At 39.7% G+C, this 17404-nt stretch overlaps 1 protein-coding gene across 6 annotated transcripts in view; it reads left to right on the top strand.

The window, feature by feature from the left end:
• VMP1 (vacuole membrane protein 1) overlaps positions 1–17102 on the top strand; it is a 69170-nt gene extending 52068 nt beyond the window's left edge. For all 6 annotated transcript variants that reach the window (XM_054208929.1, XM_054208933.1, XM_054208930.1 and 3 more), the window contains 4 exons: positions 848–964; positions 3405–3466; positions 14830–14932; positions 16286–17102. In XM_054208929.1, coding sequence (XP_054064904.1) covers positions 848–964; positions 3405–3466; positions 14830–14932; positions 16286–16429 — 426 coding nt within the window. In that variant the 3' untranslated portion in view covers positions 16430–17102. The remainder of the gene's footprint in view (positions 1–847; positions 965–3404; positions 3467–14829; positions 14933–16285) is intronic.
• Positions 17103–17404: the final 302 nt, after the last annotated feature.

The raw sequence follows: 17404 nt of genomic DNA, 5'->3' as shown, positions 1-17404 counted from the left end.
TTTGAATTGCTGGTCTATAACATCTAAGTATAACCCTCATAAGCTTTCTCACAGATTTCAGATTTCCATTCGGTCTGTTGCAAAGTGACTGTCTCTCATGGTCTTTAACAATCTACACTCATTATTTATTTGTTTGTGTAACAAAACAACACAAATCCTGCAGGATATTAGCCCAGCGATACGCTGCTACTGTGGGTTAAACATACCCCATGCCTTTACACAGACAGTCTGCCCTTGTACTGCATGCTAAGTGTGAAAGGTTGGAATTTGGATACTTTCTTGGTTTAATTTCAAAAATATTTTACAGATAGAATCACAATACCAAACGTCAAGCCAACAGCTTAACAATAAAAAAAAAAATCTTTTAATTTTAAATGAAATGCATATGCTTAATAAAATCTAATCAGTGCTTTTAAACTGGATACATATGACTATAAATGCCAGGTTTTAATGCACTTTCTCAGATGGAAATCACTGGGGAACGTTTTGAACACTAGCTTCCAAGAGTGATGTGCTTGTCAGGGAGAAAATTTGATAAATCACTCAAACTGGCTTTACTGTGGTTTCTGTGCATTTCGCATGGAAAACTTTTTGTTAGCTTTTTCAAAATCCAGGGGTAAGGAGGGACCATGAGAATGGAATTGTCTGGGACATTGTCTAGCTGAATCCCAGAGACTTAAGTTATGTGGTGCGACATTAACATTTTTGTAAGTATCAAGACACAAGAGTTTGGACCAAGTTGAATAAGGGGAAAATGTTCATTTTTCGAAGTTTCAAAGTCTGACATGTTCCTGTTCATCTAAGTAAGTGCTGCAATTCATGAACTTCTTTCCCCTGTGCTTCATAGATTCCAAACCCGCTGTTTGACCTGGCTGGGATAACATGTGGACACTTCCTGGTTCCCTTCTGGACCTTCTTTGGTGCAACCCTGATTGGGAAAGCAGTAATTAAAATGCACATCCAGGCAAGTAGATGCCACACCTCCCTCAGGGCTCTGGGGTGAACAGTTTGGGGGGTTTTTTTGACTGTTACACTGCGTTACTTCGTAATGAACTCTGGAGTCTCCCTTCCTGACCTGAAGTAATGGAAATTAATTTAGTGCAAAGGATTTACAATAAAGGATCTGCTAGGCTTCTTATGCTCAAAACTTAGGCAATTGAATAATTTATAGCTACAAACTAATGAGCTCGCTGCCTACACCGCTCAGGAAATTGGTGGTTAGCCAAGTTATTTACCTACGGTTTTTACCAGACTGAAAGGACTTCGTACTCATAATGAACTTGCCTTTTTGGTAACGAATACTCATTTCAAAGAGTGCTGCAACTAGCCTTTACTGGTTAAGCGGCACTTTTAAATGCTCTTTTTTATCTCAGTTGAGTGTGTAGAGAAAACCTCGCTCCTTTCAGGCCCTGCAGGTAGCAGTCTGAGGGTTGTCTCAGGGCACGTTGTTCATCGCTTTCAAGCCTGGTTAGCAATTTTTGGTGTCCCCAGCCTATATTATTTTGAAAAGGCCTGATTTCAGAGCGTGGCCAGGTTTTTTTGCTAACTCAGAGCCTTACCGGATGTTCTGAATTTGGCAACCAGAATCTCCGGTTGCTTTCAAAAATGTTGAGTCTCGCTTTTAAGACGCGTCACCATTTTGTCCATTGAAAGATGAAGTATTGATTCCCTGGCGATTCTTCACTGGTGGCGATGTGGTTAGTGCCGTATCAGGAACTGTGTCGCTCTATTTGTAGTGATTAAAACCCAACATTTTCATCTGGGCCCTGTTTTTTTAGGCATCTCCATAGGACTGGTGCAGTGCCTGTAGCTGTTTTGCTTGGAAGTCTTTGCTGTCACTATATTAAAATAGCAGAAGCTATTAGTAATATAAAGTTACTCGTCTAGTACCCTCATCAAGCTGCTTAAAAAACCCAAAATCTTTCTTTTGCCCTGAACAGAAGATTTCAATCTTCAGACATTTTTTTCTTCCCATCTTCTTGTAAATGATTATTTTACTTTCCCCAGTCCTTAGACAGAAAATAAGAGATCTGAAAATTCTTTCATTTACTGTGATAGAACAACTGCTTCTCCACACTTATTTTTGTATTATTTGAATTTTTCTGCTTTTAAATCTGTGTACTGTTAGAATTTTTTCTGGCAAGATAGAAAAGGTAAATAGTATTTGTGAAATATTCCTTTTATTATTTCATTTGCCTTGTTTAGCTAGCAGAATGTTCGCTATGCAATTTATACTGCTCTATACTCAGATCAAATTTAAGTGAAAAAAATGCTTCCCAGTGTCTTGCACAGTCGGTAAATCGTCTTATTTTGTAATGCGTTTAGCTATTAGAATTCTCTTTTCTGTGACGCTTGATTTCAAGCGTACTCTTGTGCAATAGCCTGTTTTTAGTGATCTTGCTGCAATTTGGAATTTAGGAAATGTAAGAGTCATGGAAAAGGCTTTTAATGAAATCTTTCTGCAGACAGGAAGACAGTGACTCTGCTGCAGTGGCCATCCCGGAGCTGCTTCTAACTGGCCTCTTCCTCCGGACCACAAAATCATTTTGTGTAGTTCTAGTCACATCCCTTCTTTCCAGACTAGCGAACGCAGTTCTCGTTAGATCACGTTTAAATTGGTTTAAGGAGACTGTGGGAACTGTTTGGGTGTGTATAAGCATCTACACAGAGTCTTGCTCACTCTTTGCAAAGAACAAGCTGTCAGATAGGACAGAAGTGGAATTAGTAAAGGCTGTTTTACCAAATTTGAACTTCAGAAGAGTGTTAGAAGGAAGTACTAATATTGTGGACATTTGGGTTTTCTGCAAAATAAGCTGTGTGTTACAGAAGTTTCTTCTATTGAAACGACTCTTTTCCAAATGTCTGTTGCATTAGAGATAGTAACAATCAGGTTTTTTGAACAGGCAGGTACCCAATGGCTCTTACTTTGTTCTTCACTAGCTATTTTTTGTTACGTTTCTGTCTGAAGCAGGGGACTAAAAGACATTATTTTTTTCACTTCTGTGATCTTTAAGTCCATGTGTTTGTGTAAGGGGATGTGAATTTTTCTGCACGGTGATGACTGTTTTTCCATTAAAATATTGTTGATGGAGTAAAATGACCTTGAGCTTCTGGGAGTTTGAGTTTCGGGACGATGCGAATGGTTAGTAACACAGCCTGCAAAAACACTGCGAGAAATTAAATGTATGAGGAAATAGAATAATAAAGTAAACAGCTTTTCTCTCAAATGCCTCTTTTTGAAGAGGGTATTGAAAATTAAAGATCTTGAAAGAAAAATGAAGGGAAAACTATGTGTGAGTGCTGGAGAAGCTGCTGGTTGGAAAGGAACATAAATTGTCGCAGCCCATTGTCTCTGCTTCCCTTTGGATCAAATGTTTCTCTAACTGCTGTTTTCCTTCCTACAGAAACTTTTCGTTATTATAACATTCAGCAAACATATAGTGGAGCAGATGGTGTCCCTAATCGGGTGAGTAATTCTTTAACACAGTAATACCTTCACTTACTAAGTGGAAAAATACTGAAGGAGTTAAATTAGATGTGCTGAAAATTGTGCTTTGCTTCAAAGTGGAAGCTTTGGCCAACACGTAATTTAAGTCTTATTTGCAACTTCATTCCTCACCTCAAAGGCTTCAAGTACTTCAAGAAGCATAATAGCATCGAAGGTCAGATGGCCTGAGTATGTGGTACCAACAGTTAACTTTCACCCAGAAATGTGATACGGCTCTTCCAGTTATCGGTTGCTACCCTTTTAGCTGCAAATAGACTGGGTTTTATGGACTTTCGTCAATGTTGTCGTGTGGTCCTATGACAAAAAGAATGAAAGAGCTGTTGTGATTTCTGCAGTGTCCCGAGATGGCAATAAACGTCTTCCATAATTTGAACTACCTTGCACACTTAAAACATTAAATCTCTTATAAAACGTCAGAATGAGAAATTCGGTGTGTAGAGTTATATCCCCTTCTATTAAACTTGGTTTTTCATAGGAGAAACGACAGTTTTCATGGATAAACTGTTCCTATTTTGAGAAAGTTTGTCTTTTACTTTTGTAGACTGAGTTCTTTAGCAATTGATTACTATTTTAAGTGAAAATTTCAGTTTAAAAGAAGAAAACTAAGCAAAAACCCAGGTAACAACAAGGGCGGGGGCGGGGGGAGAAGACAATTAGAACAAATTACATGGTGCCTCAGTGGCTTTGAAGATTGGACACTGATGATGAAGTGCTAGATTTTTGCCTCATATCTACCTGTTCAGTCATGAAATTCTGTGTCATTTTAAAATCCGTCATTGATGTTAACATTTCCTGCCTGGTAATCCAGCAAATAGCATCGCAACAGTCCCTCTCTAACCATGCAGAAGATTCCTAAACTGCTTGAATACAAACAAAGCATGCAACTTAATGAATTTAAACGTAGGCCACTAAATCAAATCATACAGATTTCATCAAAAATTCATGCTTAATTGTTCAAAGGAACAATTGTGTTCTTGGAAGGGATAAGCTGCTGCCTGTTTTCAGTACACTGACCACATTAATGTCAGGGATGCAGGTTTAAAGTTTTAAATGTGAGTCCCTAACATTTAAATAGAAAACTTTATTTTTCCATTTAATAATAGAAAAATTTGGGGGTTTGTTTTGGTTTTTTTATTTGTTTGTTTTGTGGTTTGTTTTTTTTAAACTAGATACCTAATATGGATCCATAAAATAAATGCTAAGGTGTTGCTAGTTTTCTGAGGTCTTTCGCTTGTTATATGGGGCAAACTGATTGACACCTTGCAATCCAAACTGTAGTAACGATTTTCACATAAAATCCAAAAAGCCACACTGCTCAAGAACAGTTTCAGGGGAGGGCTGTCTGGAAATCATTCCTTTTAAAATATGTAAACTTCAAGTAGTTAATGCTACACAAAGAACAAGGAGTGTCAGAAGAAACATTCTTAGAGCATTTCACTAATAAAACAAATCCTGACTTTATTACTTCCTGATCTTCTGATTGGGTGTCTGGGTTGTAACAAACTTCAAAATTAATTTGTTGCTTTGAACATTTTTTTTTTTTTTTAAAAGAGAGAAATGTGGCTACTTTTAACCATCATTAGTTACCTTTTCTTAGTATCAGTCACAGCAGACCATTTACTACTAGCTTTTGTTCAGCACGGCGACTAGGGCAGGTATATTTCCAAAGATTCACTCTCCTGCAAATCTTTCAGCCAAAACTAGTAGGTTTTTTCCTACTTCATCTGTCTTGGAGATAATTTTGCATTGAATTACTTCAAATCCATTCACAAGACCTCTGCTGGATTCAGATTTTATTAGACGGTTGATGTCAGAGTTAAAAAATGTTCTCGGGAGACAGTAAGATTTTTGGAATGTCCCGGTATCCTTGACTTCTCTCAAGCTGTCTGCTAGCATTACCTCATCAATTTCTTTTAGAGTGGAGTATAAAACATGTTAAACAAAAGCTCGCATTAAATCCCTTATTATTAAATTAAAATATAGTTCTATTTAATGGTCGGTAACTTTATTTTAATCGAATTCTAGCTGGCAAAATGACTTAAGACTTTTTTTTTGTCTGGGATATTGCTCTTAAACAATAGGAAATGTCTAAGCACAATACTTTAGAATAATGAACATATTAATATACAGGAGAACTCAAAGCTAGACAGAAGATTAAGTTATGAGATACAGTCTGAGAATATTTGATTTTATGAGCCAGAGAGAATTTCTGGAGAACTACATGAGCCTTAGTTAGAAAGCACAAATGATTCACCTGCAGAGCTTGCCCACAGTCGGGACTTGTTTACTTCTGGTGCTGGGTGCTGCTGGCATCGCACGCTTGCCCTGCCCTAACCGGGCTTTTTTAATATCATTTAGGGTAATTCGATTTTACAGTTTTGTCTAAGTCTCCGTTACAAAAGGATCATGAAATATTCCTTATATTAATTAGAGAAAGAAAGGAAAATAAAACGTGGCAGGAAATCCAGAAGTTCTTTAGAAAAGATTTGTGGAAGCATTGGTGGTATCTAGTGTAGAAAACACAGAAAGGTAAGGAGGGTGGGTGGCAGTGGCGGCTGTGGTAGAAGGGACGAGGAGACATGGCTGGATTTAGGAACCTGAAGGCAGCGCGAGCCTTGGAAAGCAAAGCTGAGGAGGATTACAGAGATACTGGTAATTATCGACCTGTTCTACCAGCTAGTAGTTTGAAGTTGTATTGTTGCTGTCTAAAATGCTGGAAGCGGATAATGTTTTCTCTCAGCTTATATTTCATTCACAAGCTTTTGTGAGGAAAGGTGGTGTGTAAGAGTTTTTGTTGTATCCTGACACTTAAAGAAGAGTTTAACTTGCTGGTCGTCTGTGTAAAATACTTCCATGCTGGTTTTAGGCCAAACCTAGCCCGCTTAAAATGTTTAATTATCATGTGTGTTGTGGGTTTTCTTTTGGCTCTTAAATCTTTCCATTTAATTTATTTTTTTTTTTACCTACAGCTGCAGGATTGTTTATGAAGTCACACTGAGCATATTGCTTTTAAACACGATCATATTTTCTTTGAAGTGGCAGTTTCAAATGGGGATTAAGAATTCCCAGAAAACTACTAAAGAAATAATTCTCAAAGTACACACCATCCACAAAACTGCCATCAATTCTGGGTAAATGTTCAGAAAGAAAAAAAAAAATCTGATTGTTTTTTATTTTTTAGTTCAGCATACTCTATTCTTATTTTGTGAAAATGAGCTAATAACTTTAGAACTTGAAGAGACATCTAAAAAATTCATAAACAGGTTTTATATAGCGTTAGACAGCACGTGGCCTTCACCTCAAGCGTCTGAACTCCAGAGGCACGTGGTGGCTGCGTCCCTTTTGGACAAATCCCACCCTTCCGGGAGGGAGATTCCCTCTGGCTGTCGTTAAGTTAATGATGAACTGCAGAAGGTCTTAATTACAGAGGCTGTGATAGCTACTGAGAGGGGAGGCGAGGGGAACTAGAAACTAATCTATTCAATTAACAAACTGAGTCAATAAACTAATTTGAAGTTTAAATAGAAGGTGGTGAAATGCATATAAAAAAAATGGCATGCTTCCACAGATTTTTAAAAAAAAAAAAAAAAAAAAAAAATCTTTTTTTTTTAAAGTTCATTTGTTAGTGCTACATCCGGTGGGTGAGGCGTGATAACGCTGTGAGGTGTCATTCACCAAACTCTGAAAATCTGTCCCCAAATGTCAGTGCTTCTGAAGGGGTTTCTCAGCCTGGTGGTTTCTGTGGAACACATTTTCATGCTTTCCAGCTCTGCAGGCCCGTTTGAACGGTTGCATGTCTTAAAGGAAAAACAGGTTTTGGGTAGCAGGTACTTGAAGCATTGCCTTGACAAACCAGTTTGCTGCTCTGTATTGTGCCATAATTTGCTTCACAACATAATCTCAGTTCATTCTCATAAGGAGCGTGATGTTCCTTTCACCAGAAAAGTACAGATGAAATCATGGTGACTGATGTAACTGGAAACTTTGCTTAAAGATTGTCTATTTTTTTCCAAAAGTATTTTACAATATAGGTTTAGGTTATTTCTTTAGAGTGTAAGTCAAGAAGCTACAGTGATAGAAAGGGCTGCACCAGAAATCAGTTGTCCTGGGGTGGAAGAGCCCTGTTTTGATGGACATTGTGCCATGTGACTGGGTTTTTTGGGTGTGTTCACGAAGGTTTGAGGCCACAGCGTGGCCTCTGCTGGTGCCTCTCCCCGGCGTCCCATCACTCTGCCTGGGCAGAGCAGAAGCAAAGGAGCCAGCGCAGCCTCCCAGCCGCGTCTTCTGACCTGCTGGACCTTTGTTTTGTGCGAGAAAGTCCATCTCCTGTTGAACTAGCGTCTTCCTTAAAGGATATTTGGAAAAATAGGTTCCAATCAATATTTAAAATAAAACCCGTGTGGTAGAGTTCAACCGAAAATAACCTGGAGTGGCTGAGAACATGGGTAACTGAGCAGTGACTTCAAAATCTCCTGAAATAAATCCTCCTGGAAGGTTATACCAATACACCTGACATTTCTTGGTACAGTAAATCAACGGCTCTCCTCCCACAGGTGTATCAGAAACCTGTGGGACTGTGCCCTCATCACACACCCTGCACACAATGGAGCAGCTCTGCACAAAACAAGGCTTTAGCCGCTTGAAAGGGACACAGATGTGGGTGAAATTTGAGTAGCTTTGGTGTTGAAAACCTTCCAGTGGATCACAACAGAATTATAAAAGTTTATTTGCAAAGGGCCTGTAGGATTTAACTCCGAGCAAGCAAGCTTTTTTAATAAATTCTGTACAGAAATAGTGCTCTATCTTTAAAATACAAGAAGTTTCCTTACAAAGAGCGATGCTGAGCAGAGTTAGGAACCAGAAGTACAGAGATGTTGCAATTCCTATTTTCGAAAGCATTGATTTTAACGTAACAGAATGTCCCGAGAAAAAAATGTTTTGCAGGCAGCTTGGTTAACGTGGCTACTGGAGCGTAGCTCTAGGTATAAATGACGTCAAACGTGTAACGATTTTAGCTTAGTAATCTTCAAATAAGATATTTTCTTCCTTCATCCCGTAAAGCCAGGGGAATCTGCCAAGTAGCCTTTTAACCCCCCAAAATGTTTTGGTTGATCCTGACCATAAACCAGATTTATTTTCTGCCGTTTTAGAGACGCTGAACGCAGATAACATCTGAGTTTGATGGAATGTTCTGGGGCCGAGGTGGCGATGCTGGAGGCTGAGGGCTGCCGTTAGTGCCGGGTTGTGTCAGGGATGCTCCCGGGAGCCGGGGACCGGGTTTGTGGCAGCATCATCTCCTGGGGAGCCCGGAGCTCCACTGAGTCACTGCGGGTCCTGTATGGCCCGGCCTCGGGAAACGGATGGTTTAAATACTGTGAGAATCTTTATCAGCACAGGAAATGACAGCTCATTAAAATACTAACCGTTAAGCCTGTTTAGATCACTGTCTGGAAAAAAATTAACCGTTGAAGGTTCAGATAACTTGCAGGAAGAAAGGTGCTCTGTTTTAGACAGTGAACAATGCAGAACCCAAGTTAATGAGCTTTGCTAATTGCCCAGTGGCATCAAAGTATTTCCGTTGGGATCTATTTTTCAGTGGTTTATAAAATGTCTAATTTTCAAAGAAGCTGATGCCATCCTGGAGCAAAACTTGCAGTTTCTTTTGAGGGAGGGATGGCTAAAATAACCAATACACCAATGCCTTATTGCTCTTGAGCTGCTGGATGGATTTTTCCTGTGTTCTTACAAGGGAATGGAGGAATTGTGAATCTAGTAGAGAGGAGCTCTGTGTGGGAGGAATGGCTGTCGGGTGTGATGATTTAACGATGTTTTGCATAATTGCTCTGAAGGTGAAAGCTTTGGCCCTGTGGCCTAGCTGTCAATAGCTAATCTGGTTTAAAGAAATTCTTTTAAAAAAGAAGCGTTGGGGGTAGCGGGAGGGAAGCCCCCATCCCAGCACGCTCCCTCCTGCCTGTGTGACATTCCGCGGTGCCCCTGAGCTCCCTTTTTTGTGGCAGGGGATAATCCCCGGCCTTGGGCGGGCGAGATGCCGCCTGTGCGCGGGGCTGGCGCCGGCAAAACGAACCCACAGTGATATTTTCCTCTTAGTTTGGTTTTCTGTTGTTTCAAAATTTCTTTGGCTGTTGTCTTCAGTTTGAATCGTGGTGCTGGCGTTTCCTAAAAGACTGGTTTTTCTCCAGCTGGACTAGCCCAAATAGCCGAATCCGAGCAAAATGTCTGTGGCACTGTTTGTCCCCAGACCCCGAGAGGGTCCGGGCAAGGACAGAGTGTGCGTGCCAGGGATGACCAAACCGGTCCCCCACTTCACACTTCAATGGTTTTTCCAAATTAACAGCTGTGGATATTAGAGAGATCATCCATAAACCGGGGTTGTGACTCAATATTGCATCACCTTGCCGAGCTGGCGGGCTCCAGCCTGGGAGCCCGGTGACCTCTTTGCACCGTCCATTCAATTCCTGTGGTTCTTGCTGCCCTTCAGATTATTATTTCCATGATAAAATGGACTTCTGGGGGTTTAAACCTGCCGCGCTTAGTGTTTCTTGATCATCCCAACCGAGGTCCTGATTCCAGTTGTTCATGTGAGCTGCTGCATTGGGTATAAAATTCAGAACTGAGTGCCACTGAACTTTGTGTTTAATCTCAGTCTCCGTCAGAATAAATGGAGTTTAAGGACTGCTTAGAGTTAATCATCTGCTTAATCATCACTGGCTCTTAGAGGCCTCTTACAAATGAGAAAGTTTCATTAGCGGTAAAACCCCACCGTATTAATGTTCCCAAAGTGTGGGCCTGAAGTGACAGCTTCAGTGTTTCTTGAAAATACTTGCTAATTCTGACACTTCTCTCTGGAAAAATAGATGAATATGCTCATCTGCAGAAGTTTTTATAAGATGGGAACTTCTCATCGTAAATATGTCCTGGACTGATAAACTATTTTTTTTTTTTTTTTTTGTGAAATGTTAGTGCAGTGATACTAAAATGCAGCATTTGGCCCAGCTTATAATTAGGGGAGTGTTCACAACCTCTAAAAGCATAGGTCGGGAAATTTCAATAACTCCAGGGTAACCCATACTCTTAAAGATCCGGTAAGATGAAAAATCTGCCTTTCAAAAGTGCAAATATAATGATTACATGGTTTTAAAGAAATATTTTTAATACTAGTAAAAATGCAGCTGACTGAAGTGCTGAATCACTTTCTACTTTCTGTTAAGCTGGCGCAGGGAAAATACCTTTATTTTTTTCTCCTCTCGCTTTGGTGCTTTATCCATTGAGAAAACACCTCCCTGTTCTTCCAAAGATCCTGTTAAAAATATCAGTTTCCCCAAAATCCTCCCTGCCACTTCATGACTAGTGACAGGCGTTTGAGGGTCAAATACTGGTAGCCGTTCTTTAAAAAGCAAACTAAGAAGCTGTACAGTGTATTTTAATAAATACAGTTTTGCTGTAACTGGAATAGAAGTTTTCGGGCTCAGACTGGCAGAATCTGTACTTTGTTGGTGTCATTTTGAAACTAATCCTAGAAGAACTTTGCTGAATCTCGGTAGTGCGGTGCTTCAGATAGATGTGAAGTTGTTTTATTTGTTGGGGAAAAAAAAAAACTATATAATTTTTCATTTGGATAGAAATCGTGGCTCTTAGGTTAAAAAAGGAAAAATCAAAAATGCATCTTTTTAATTACAAATACTAGGTAATACTTCTGAAAACAGGCTCCAACAGTGTTTTTTTTCAGTGAAGCAAAATTCTTAATGGGTGTTTATGTTGTATTAGAATGCAGGTAATGTTTTTTACTAAAATGTTATGATTTTAATGAATTTAGGCTGTGCCAAAAGCTAGTGCAATTTTTTGGAAGTCTGTTTTCAGTTTCAATTCCTTCTGAAACATTCCATTTTAGCAGATGATCAGAACGAATTAAAACAAAAATTGGTGTTTAATGTTAAACTGTTCTCTAAAATTTCTTCTGAATCAAAATTTCTTCAGAGGTTTTTTTTCCTCAAAAAAAAAAAATCCAAAGCATTTTTTTTCTCAATCTTCTGGTAAAACCGTGGCTGGTCTCTTTGGTTTTCTAACGAATTTTGTTGAAAGGACGGAATACACGAGAGCGGCACCTTTATTCCTAACAGAGCACCCTTGTTGCTGATGAACTGCAAAATTCATTAATAATAATAGCAACTAGTGAAATGTATTTCAGTGCTTATTTTGACAGATAACTCATAGGGATTTTTTTTTTTATTTATTTTTTTAAATTGAAGTCCTAAAGCAGCTCACTAAGAGCCACCTTTTAAGCTTTCAAGGTTGTGTGTTTGGGGGTTTTTTAATGTGTTTTGGTTTGGCAGACAGAGACTACAAAGTGTGGAGGAGCTAAATTCTGTTGCACACTGAGTCCTTTTATTTTCCTATCTGTTCATATTCTTTGTTTGCAAGACAATCGGTTTGATGCTCAAAGGAAAATGCCAGGAATTGGGTTTATTCTACGAGCGGGGTTATCTTCCAGCATCTTCCCTGGTTGGGTGGGAGGTGTAAACAGGCCTGTGGTTGGCATCAGCGGGGTTCGAAGGTGCATCTCAAAGTCATTGGGACGTGGCACGGAATTATGATGCAAAACTGGTCCCTTTGCCCCTGTACCTGCGCCCAGTGCCAGTGTCACCCTCCAAAAGTCACAGCGAAGCTGTCCCCCTCCGCCTTTGATGAGAACAGGGTTAGTCAGCTCAACCCCACTAGGTCTGGGGGGGTACCACTCATTTTTTGTAATTAAATAAAATGAAAACTGATTTTTTTTTTTTAAGACTTAGATCTACGGTGATGTCTGCAGTTTGTATATTAGGTGACACGTAGGTTACCTGGTTGATTAAATGATTGAATTTTGTTGAGAGGGTACAAGTAACTAATATTGTCCCACTGGAATGGGATTTCAAAAATTTGAGTCCTAGTGCTGTGGGTTCGTGATTTTCTAGATGTTACTGTGTTTTATTTTGCTCCTTATTTAAATTTATGCACATTTTTTCGGTATTAAAGTCTCTGCGAATGTGCAAAACATGGCAGACTTTTAGAAACCAAGGTCCTTGCATTCAGGATCTCACAGTTCTTCAGAACGGCTGTACTAAAATGAATGTTGTGCACTTGGTTCTCAGCCATGCTGACACAAGAAAAAAAAATAGAAAAAAATAGGAAAATAGAATACAAAAGAAAAAAAAAAAGAATACTTTTAATGAAAAAAAATTTGAAATACAGCGTTGATGCACCAGGATCTCCTCAAGCCACCTGAACTTGGGTTTTGTGTTTGTTGTGTTGGTTAGTGCTAATTGGACACTGACTTTGTTCGGTTTTCAGAAAAAAAATGGAGGCATTAGAAGAACCATTCTGTTAATCATTCATCTCTCATCATTTAAATATTCCTCGTTTCATAATGATGCAGAAGTTTAAACTATTGCCTTTCCGTAGCTTTTTCCGGGCTTCCAAGCGTGGTTTGACAAAGAAACCTTGAAAACGTAACTCATTTTTAAAACTGTGACTCGTCCTGATCAGCGAGTCATTAGGAGAATTTTTACCACGAGGAAAGTCAGCTTCGGAAGGGACGGCTCTGAAAAGCTGGAAACCTTTTGTAAAGGTTGACACACTCTTGTGTAAAATGTGTAATAGTCTGTAGAGTCTGTAACAGGGCTTTAGTCTCGCCTCTTTTTTTTTTTTTTCTCTTTTTGCTGAAATTTTACCAGTCCAGGCACAGAATTTACTCACCCGTTTGTATCATCGTGATGGTGAATCATAAGGGAAGCAATCTTTTTCTTGTAAATATGTTAAAAAAAAATATTTGCCCCTGGCTATTGAAGGAAATAGATTTAGCAGAGGAGAGCGAGCTCCTTAGTTTCTTCGGTCATAAATTCTTAAGATTAGAAAGGTGTTATTTTATAATTGGGCCTTATCCTGGAAAAGGGAATATTGTGTCAAATCAGGAGGAAAATAATTTTAGAGATCCAGCCCTCCGGTAGCAATTGTGGTCATTCGGAGAGGAGACAGTCAGTTTGTAAAACTGTCTGTGTGTATCGTGGTGTATTAAGTGTGTTTTTACCAAATCCTCCCTGGAGTAGGAGTGTGAAGAATCAAAACTGCAGGGCTGAAATTCAGGTGACTTGTTTTAATGTAGAAGACTGTGTTAGTTTCTTTAAAATTACCAAAAAAAATAAAATTTCTGTTCTCTTTGAAATTAAAACGGGGTTTGTCGCCAATGGGAAGCCTCCCGTGGACAGGGTGGGGGGCGGTGGATGGAACTTTGGGAGCCCTCGGACCCCGCGTGTCCTCCCACCGCACAGCTCAGCTGGTGGCGTCGCCAGGGGGAATTCCTCCTCTATAGGATTTATTTATTATTTAAGTGTCATGGCAATTATTAAAGCTCCTTGGACCTCCTGCTAAATAGCACAGTGCGTAGATTTGATGAAAAATTACCCCCGTTGGTTTTGATTAAAGTCTGGCGGGGCTGGGGTGTTCGGAGGTTGGAGCTGTGGGGGTCTGACACCCTCCTGCCCCAGAGGTGGGAGAGGAGCCGCATCCGTCGTCTTTGTGAGGTTAACGTAAGAACAAGGTGTTCAGTAACGTATTGTAGCTTTTGTGCAAGTCATCTGCCATAAACCATGGCATGATTCAGAGCAGGGTTCATAGTTCCTTCTTTGTTCCTTTGTTAATCACTGACTCGGGGGAGGCGCCTGCAGAATTTGCTAATGCATTCTTTTTGGGGAAGGATGACGCACAGATTGTCCTAATAAGGACTTAGTTTGAGAAAGGGGCCGTCTTCTTTGAGAAGACAGGGGCAAGTCATAGGGCGAGCAGTTTCTTTTTTAACTGGGGGATGACACAAGCACAAGTCATTTCCTTATTAATCGGTTCAAACCAGTTCTTACAGGAACTGCTGGTGATAAATGTGGGACTTCTCAGAAGTCATTCATTTTCTTCCCCGCGCTGCCCCGGTGCACAGCCCCAGCTGCCTTCTCCCTGCCCCGAAGGAACTGCTCCAGCTCACAGCAGCGCATTCACACTGCTTTCCTCGCAAAGATATTTTTTTTCTTTTTAAGCACTTTTTGAGGATCTGGGGAACTATGTCCCTTTCAGAAGTGTCAGCTAAAAAGATGAAATACACTTTATGTCATGGTTATCTGCTGTCTCTAGCAGCGATGCCCCCCTGAGCTGTAGCTCAAGCTGAACTTTGTTCTGATTGGGTCAAAGTGGTAAGTTTCGGGGAAAAAAAAAATATCTTTTTTTTGTTTTTTTTTTTCTCCCCTATTTTGTCATGTTCTCTGGGATGAACTTTGCATCAGTGCTATTCCAAGTGTAGGTCCTTCTCTTCAGAAGCCATTTCAAGAATATTTGGAAGCTCAGAGGATAAAACTCCACCACAGAGCTGACAGCGGCGTGCCGCAGGTAAGAGCCTCTGCCTCCCTCCCCAGGTAATTGTTCCCTTCTCTAGCTGTCTTTCGACTCCCCAGGTTTCCCGATGTAACCTGTTTTTCAAAGATTTGCAGTGGGCCAGGGCATAGGTAAAAATCTCACTTTAAAAGCAACCTGGGAATTAAAAATAATGCTGTAATTGTATGCAACTGGGCTTAAACCTCTTGGAGAATAAAGCAAACAAGAAGGCAAGACCGATGGCACGTTTGCCTCTGTATCAGCTGCCTAATTTGAAAGAGAAATTTAAGCAGAAAAAAGTTGCGCTTACATGTGAAAGGGTAACAGCCCCTGTACAGCATCAGCACTTCAGGAGCCAGTCGGGTCTATGGCGTAATGGCCAGTAAGAGAAACAAAATCCCGAAGCCTTTAGCCTTTGAAAGGAAAAGAAAAACATGGTGTTTAGAAACCGGTACAAAGGGGCAGAAGTGTCCTCTCATACAAAAAAAAAAAAAAAAAGTATTTTAAGAAACAAAGGTATTTTAAAAAACATACCCTGAATTTTCAGTGGGGACAAAGCAACTTTGCCATGGAATTCCTTAGAATAGTAAGGCATTTTTAGATAAAATCCGTTAATCTACCTCACATTTCACATGTAATACTTGTAGCTCCTTATAAATGTTTCTTTGCCCATTTCTTACCACGAAAGAGACTAAATTAGGGAGGATCAGGCTGGAAGAACGAAATATGCAGATTCCATTTATGCACATTAAAGTCGGTTTTGTGCAGTGCGTTGCTGCCCTCCTTTGACAAAAACCTACAAGTTAAGCTTGATGCGACAGAAAAGGCTGGAAGTGGGACCGGCAGGGTCACGGCAGTAACTTCTAGTGACACCAGAAGAATCGGCTGCTAATTGGAAGATAACGCAGTATATGCAGTTTAGGGGAAAAAAACCATCGTTAACCAATGACCGTATTGTTTTCTTTGCAAGGAACATGACAGGGAATGACAGTCAGGGGTTGCTAATCCCGAACTTTTATGAATTGTTAGCAGAGACAAAACAATACGAGGAGTAATAAATCACTTCACGCGCACACTAGTAACGATCAAGGATCCCTCGGCTGCCCTGCGGCGTATTTGGCAAGACCTCCTGCATTGTCTTCCAAGGGACTAAACTCAGCTTTACAGAGGGACCTGCAGGAATCCTGTCAGCTCGCACTTGGTTCCTGTTTTTAATTTGATAAATTACATAACAATAATAATAATAATAATACTATAAAAAAAAAAAAGGGCTAGGCTTTTCCCTCTCACCCAGAAAATGGAGAATTCTCCGTCGTGCTGTCCACTAATCTTCATTTCCCTCCTTCTGTTTTGTCTTTGTCTCTTCAGGGGGAAAACTGGCTATCATGGATGTTCGAAAAATTGGTGATTGTCATGGTTTGTTATTTTATCTTATCTATAATCAACTCCATGGCCCAAAGCTATGCCAAACGGCTGCAACAGAAGATGTACTCGGAAGAAAAAACCAAATGAGCCTGGAAAAAAAAAACCTTGGAATGGGTTTTAGCAGACACAAAAAAATGACACATCTTTCCATATGTTTAAAAATCAGCATTATTCAAAACGTGGGAAAACTTTTTAACATCAATTTTCAACTATTACAAGTTTCTATCTAATTTTGAAAGTAATTTGGATATTAGAGCAGACGTTTCATTGACAAACTTATAAATGTTAAGGTAAGGTATAAATGCCTTCCAAGTCTGAGTTGTATTATACAGGATGGACAACGTGATGTTAAATGCCGTTTAACACGAATGTTGTCCATCCAAATTACTTCCAAAACCGATGATTTAACGCTCTCCATTTCCTGATTTAACTTCAGACCGACCCAAGGGTAACTTTTTCTTTTGAAGGGTGGCTGTTTTGCTTTTTTCCATAACTTTCAAGACCATGAAAATGTATATAAATGAGTACAGATCAGATAGAAACTGTTGCATGTCCCTCCTGGTAAGGCTGTTCCATCTGAACTCTCCGGTGTCCCGCTGCGTTGCACGTGCTCTCGGTTGGAAACGCCACCCTCTTAAACATCATGATGTTAGCAGAGATGGTTGATGTCAAAATGCCGAAGCTGACATTTTTTTTATTCTGTATATTTAGAATGAAGTTAAGATAAAACTTTATAAAGTCATCTTTGATCATTCCAGAATTTCTTGTGTCAGTCTTTTTAAGCTGTTCCTTTTCCTCTCCACTTTTGTATGCTCAGTTACTTTAGTTTCTTTATTAAGCCTTAATCCCACAAATCGCATGCTTTACTCATCCTTCCTGCACAAACGGTGCTGAAGCCCTTTGTTCTTTTTTTTTTTTTTTTTTTATCTTTTTTCTTAAGAACTTCTTACTTAGCAGAAGGAAGTAGAAAGCAGATCACTTGCTTGAAGTGTGGCTCACTGCTTAAAATAGGCAAGTTAAATAGCTGGTGATATTTCTTATCATAAATCCTTCTCAGATGTT

The sequence above is a fragment of the Rissa tridactyla genome, chromosome 7 (genome assembly GCF_028500815.1).
Source record: "Rissa tridactyla isolate bRisTri1 chromosome 7, bRisTri1.patW.cur.20221130, whole genome shotgun sequence".
NCBI lineage: Eukaryota > Metazoa > Chordata > Aves > Charadriiformes > Laridae > Rissa > Rissa tridactyla.
The sequence above is the reverse complement of the archived record's forward strand: the minus strand, read 5'-3'. Positions and strand labels throughout refer to the sequence as shown.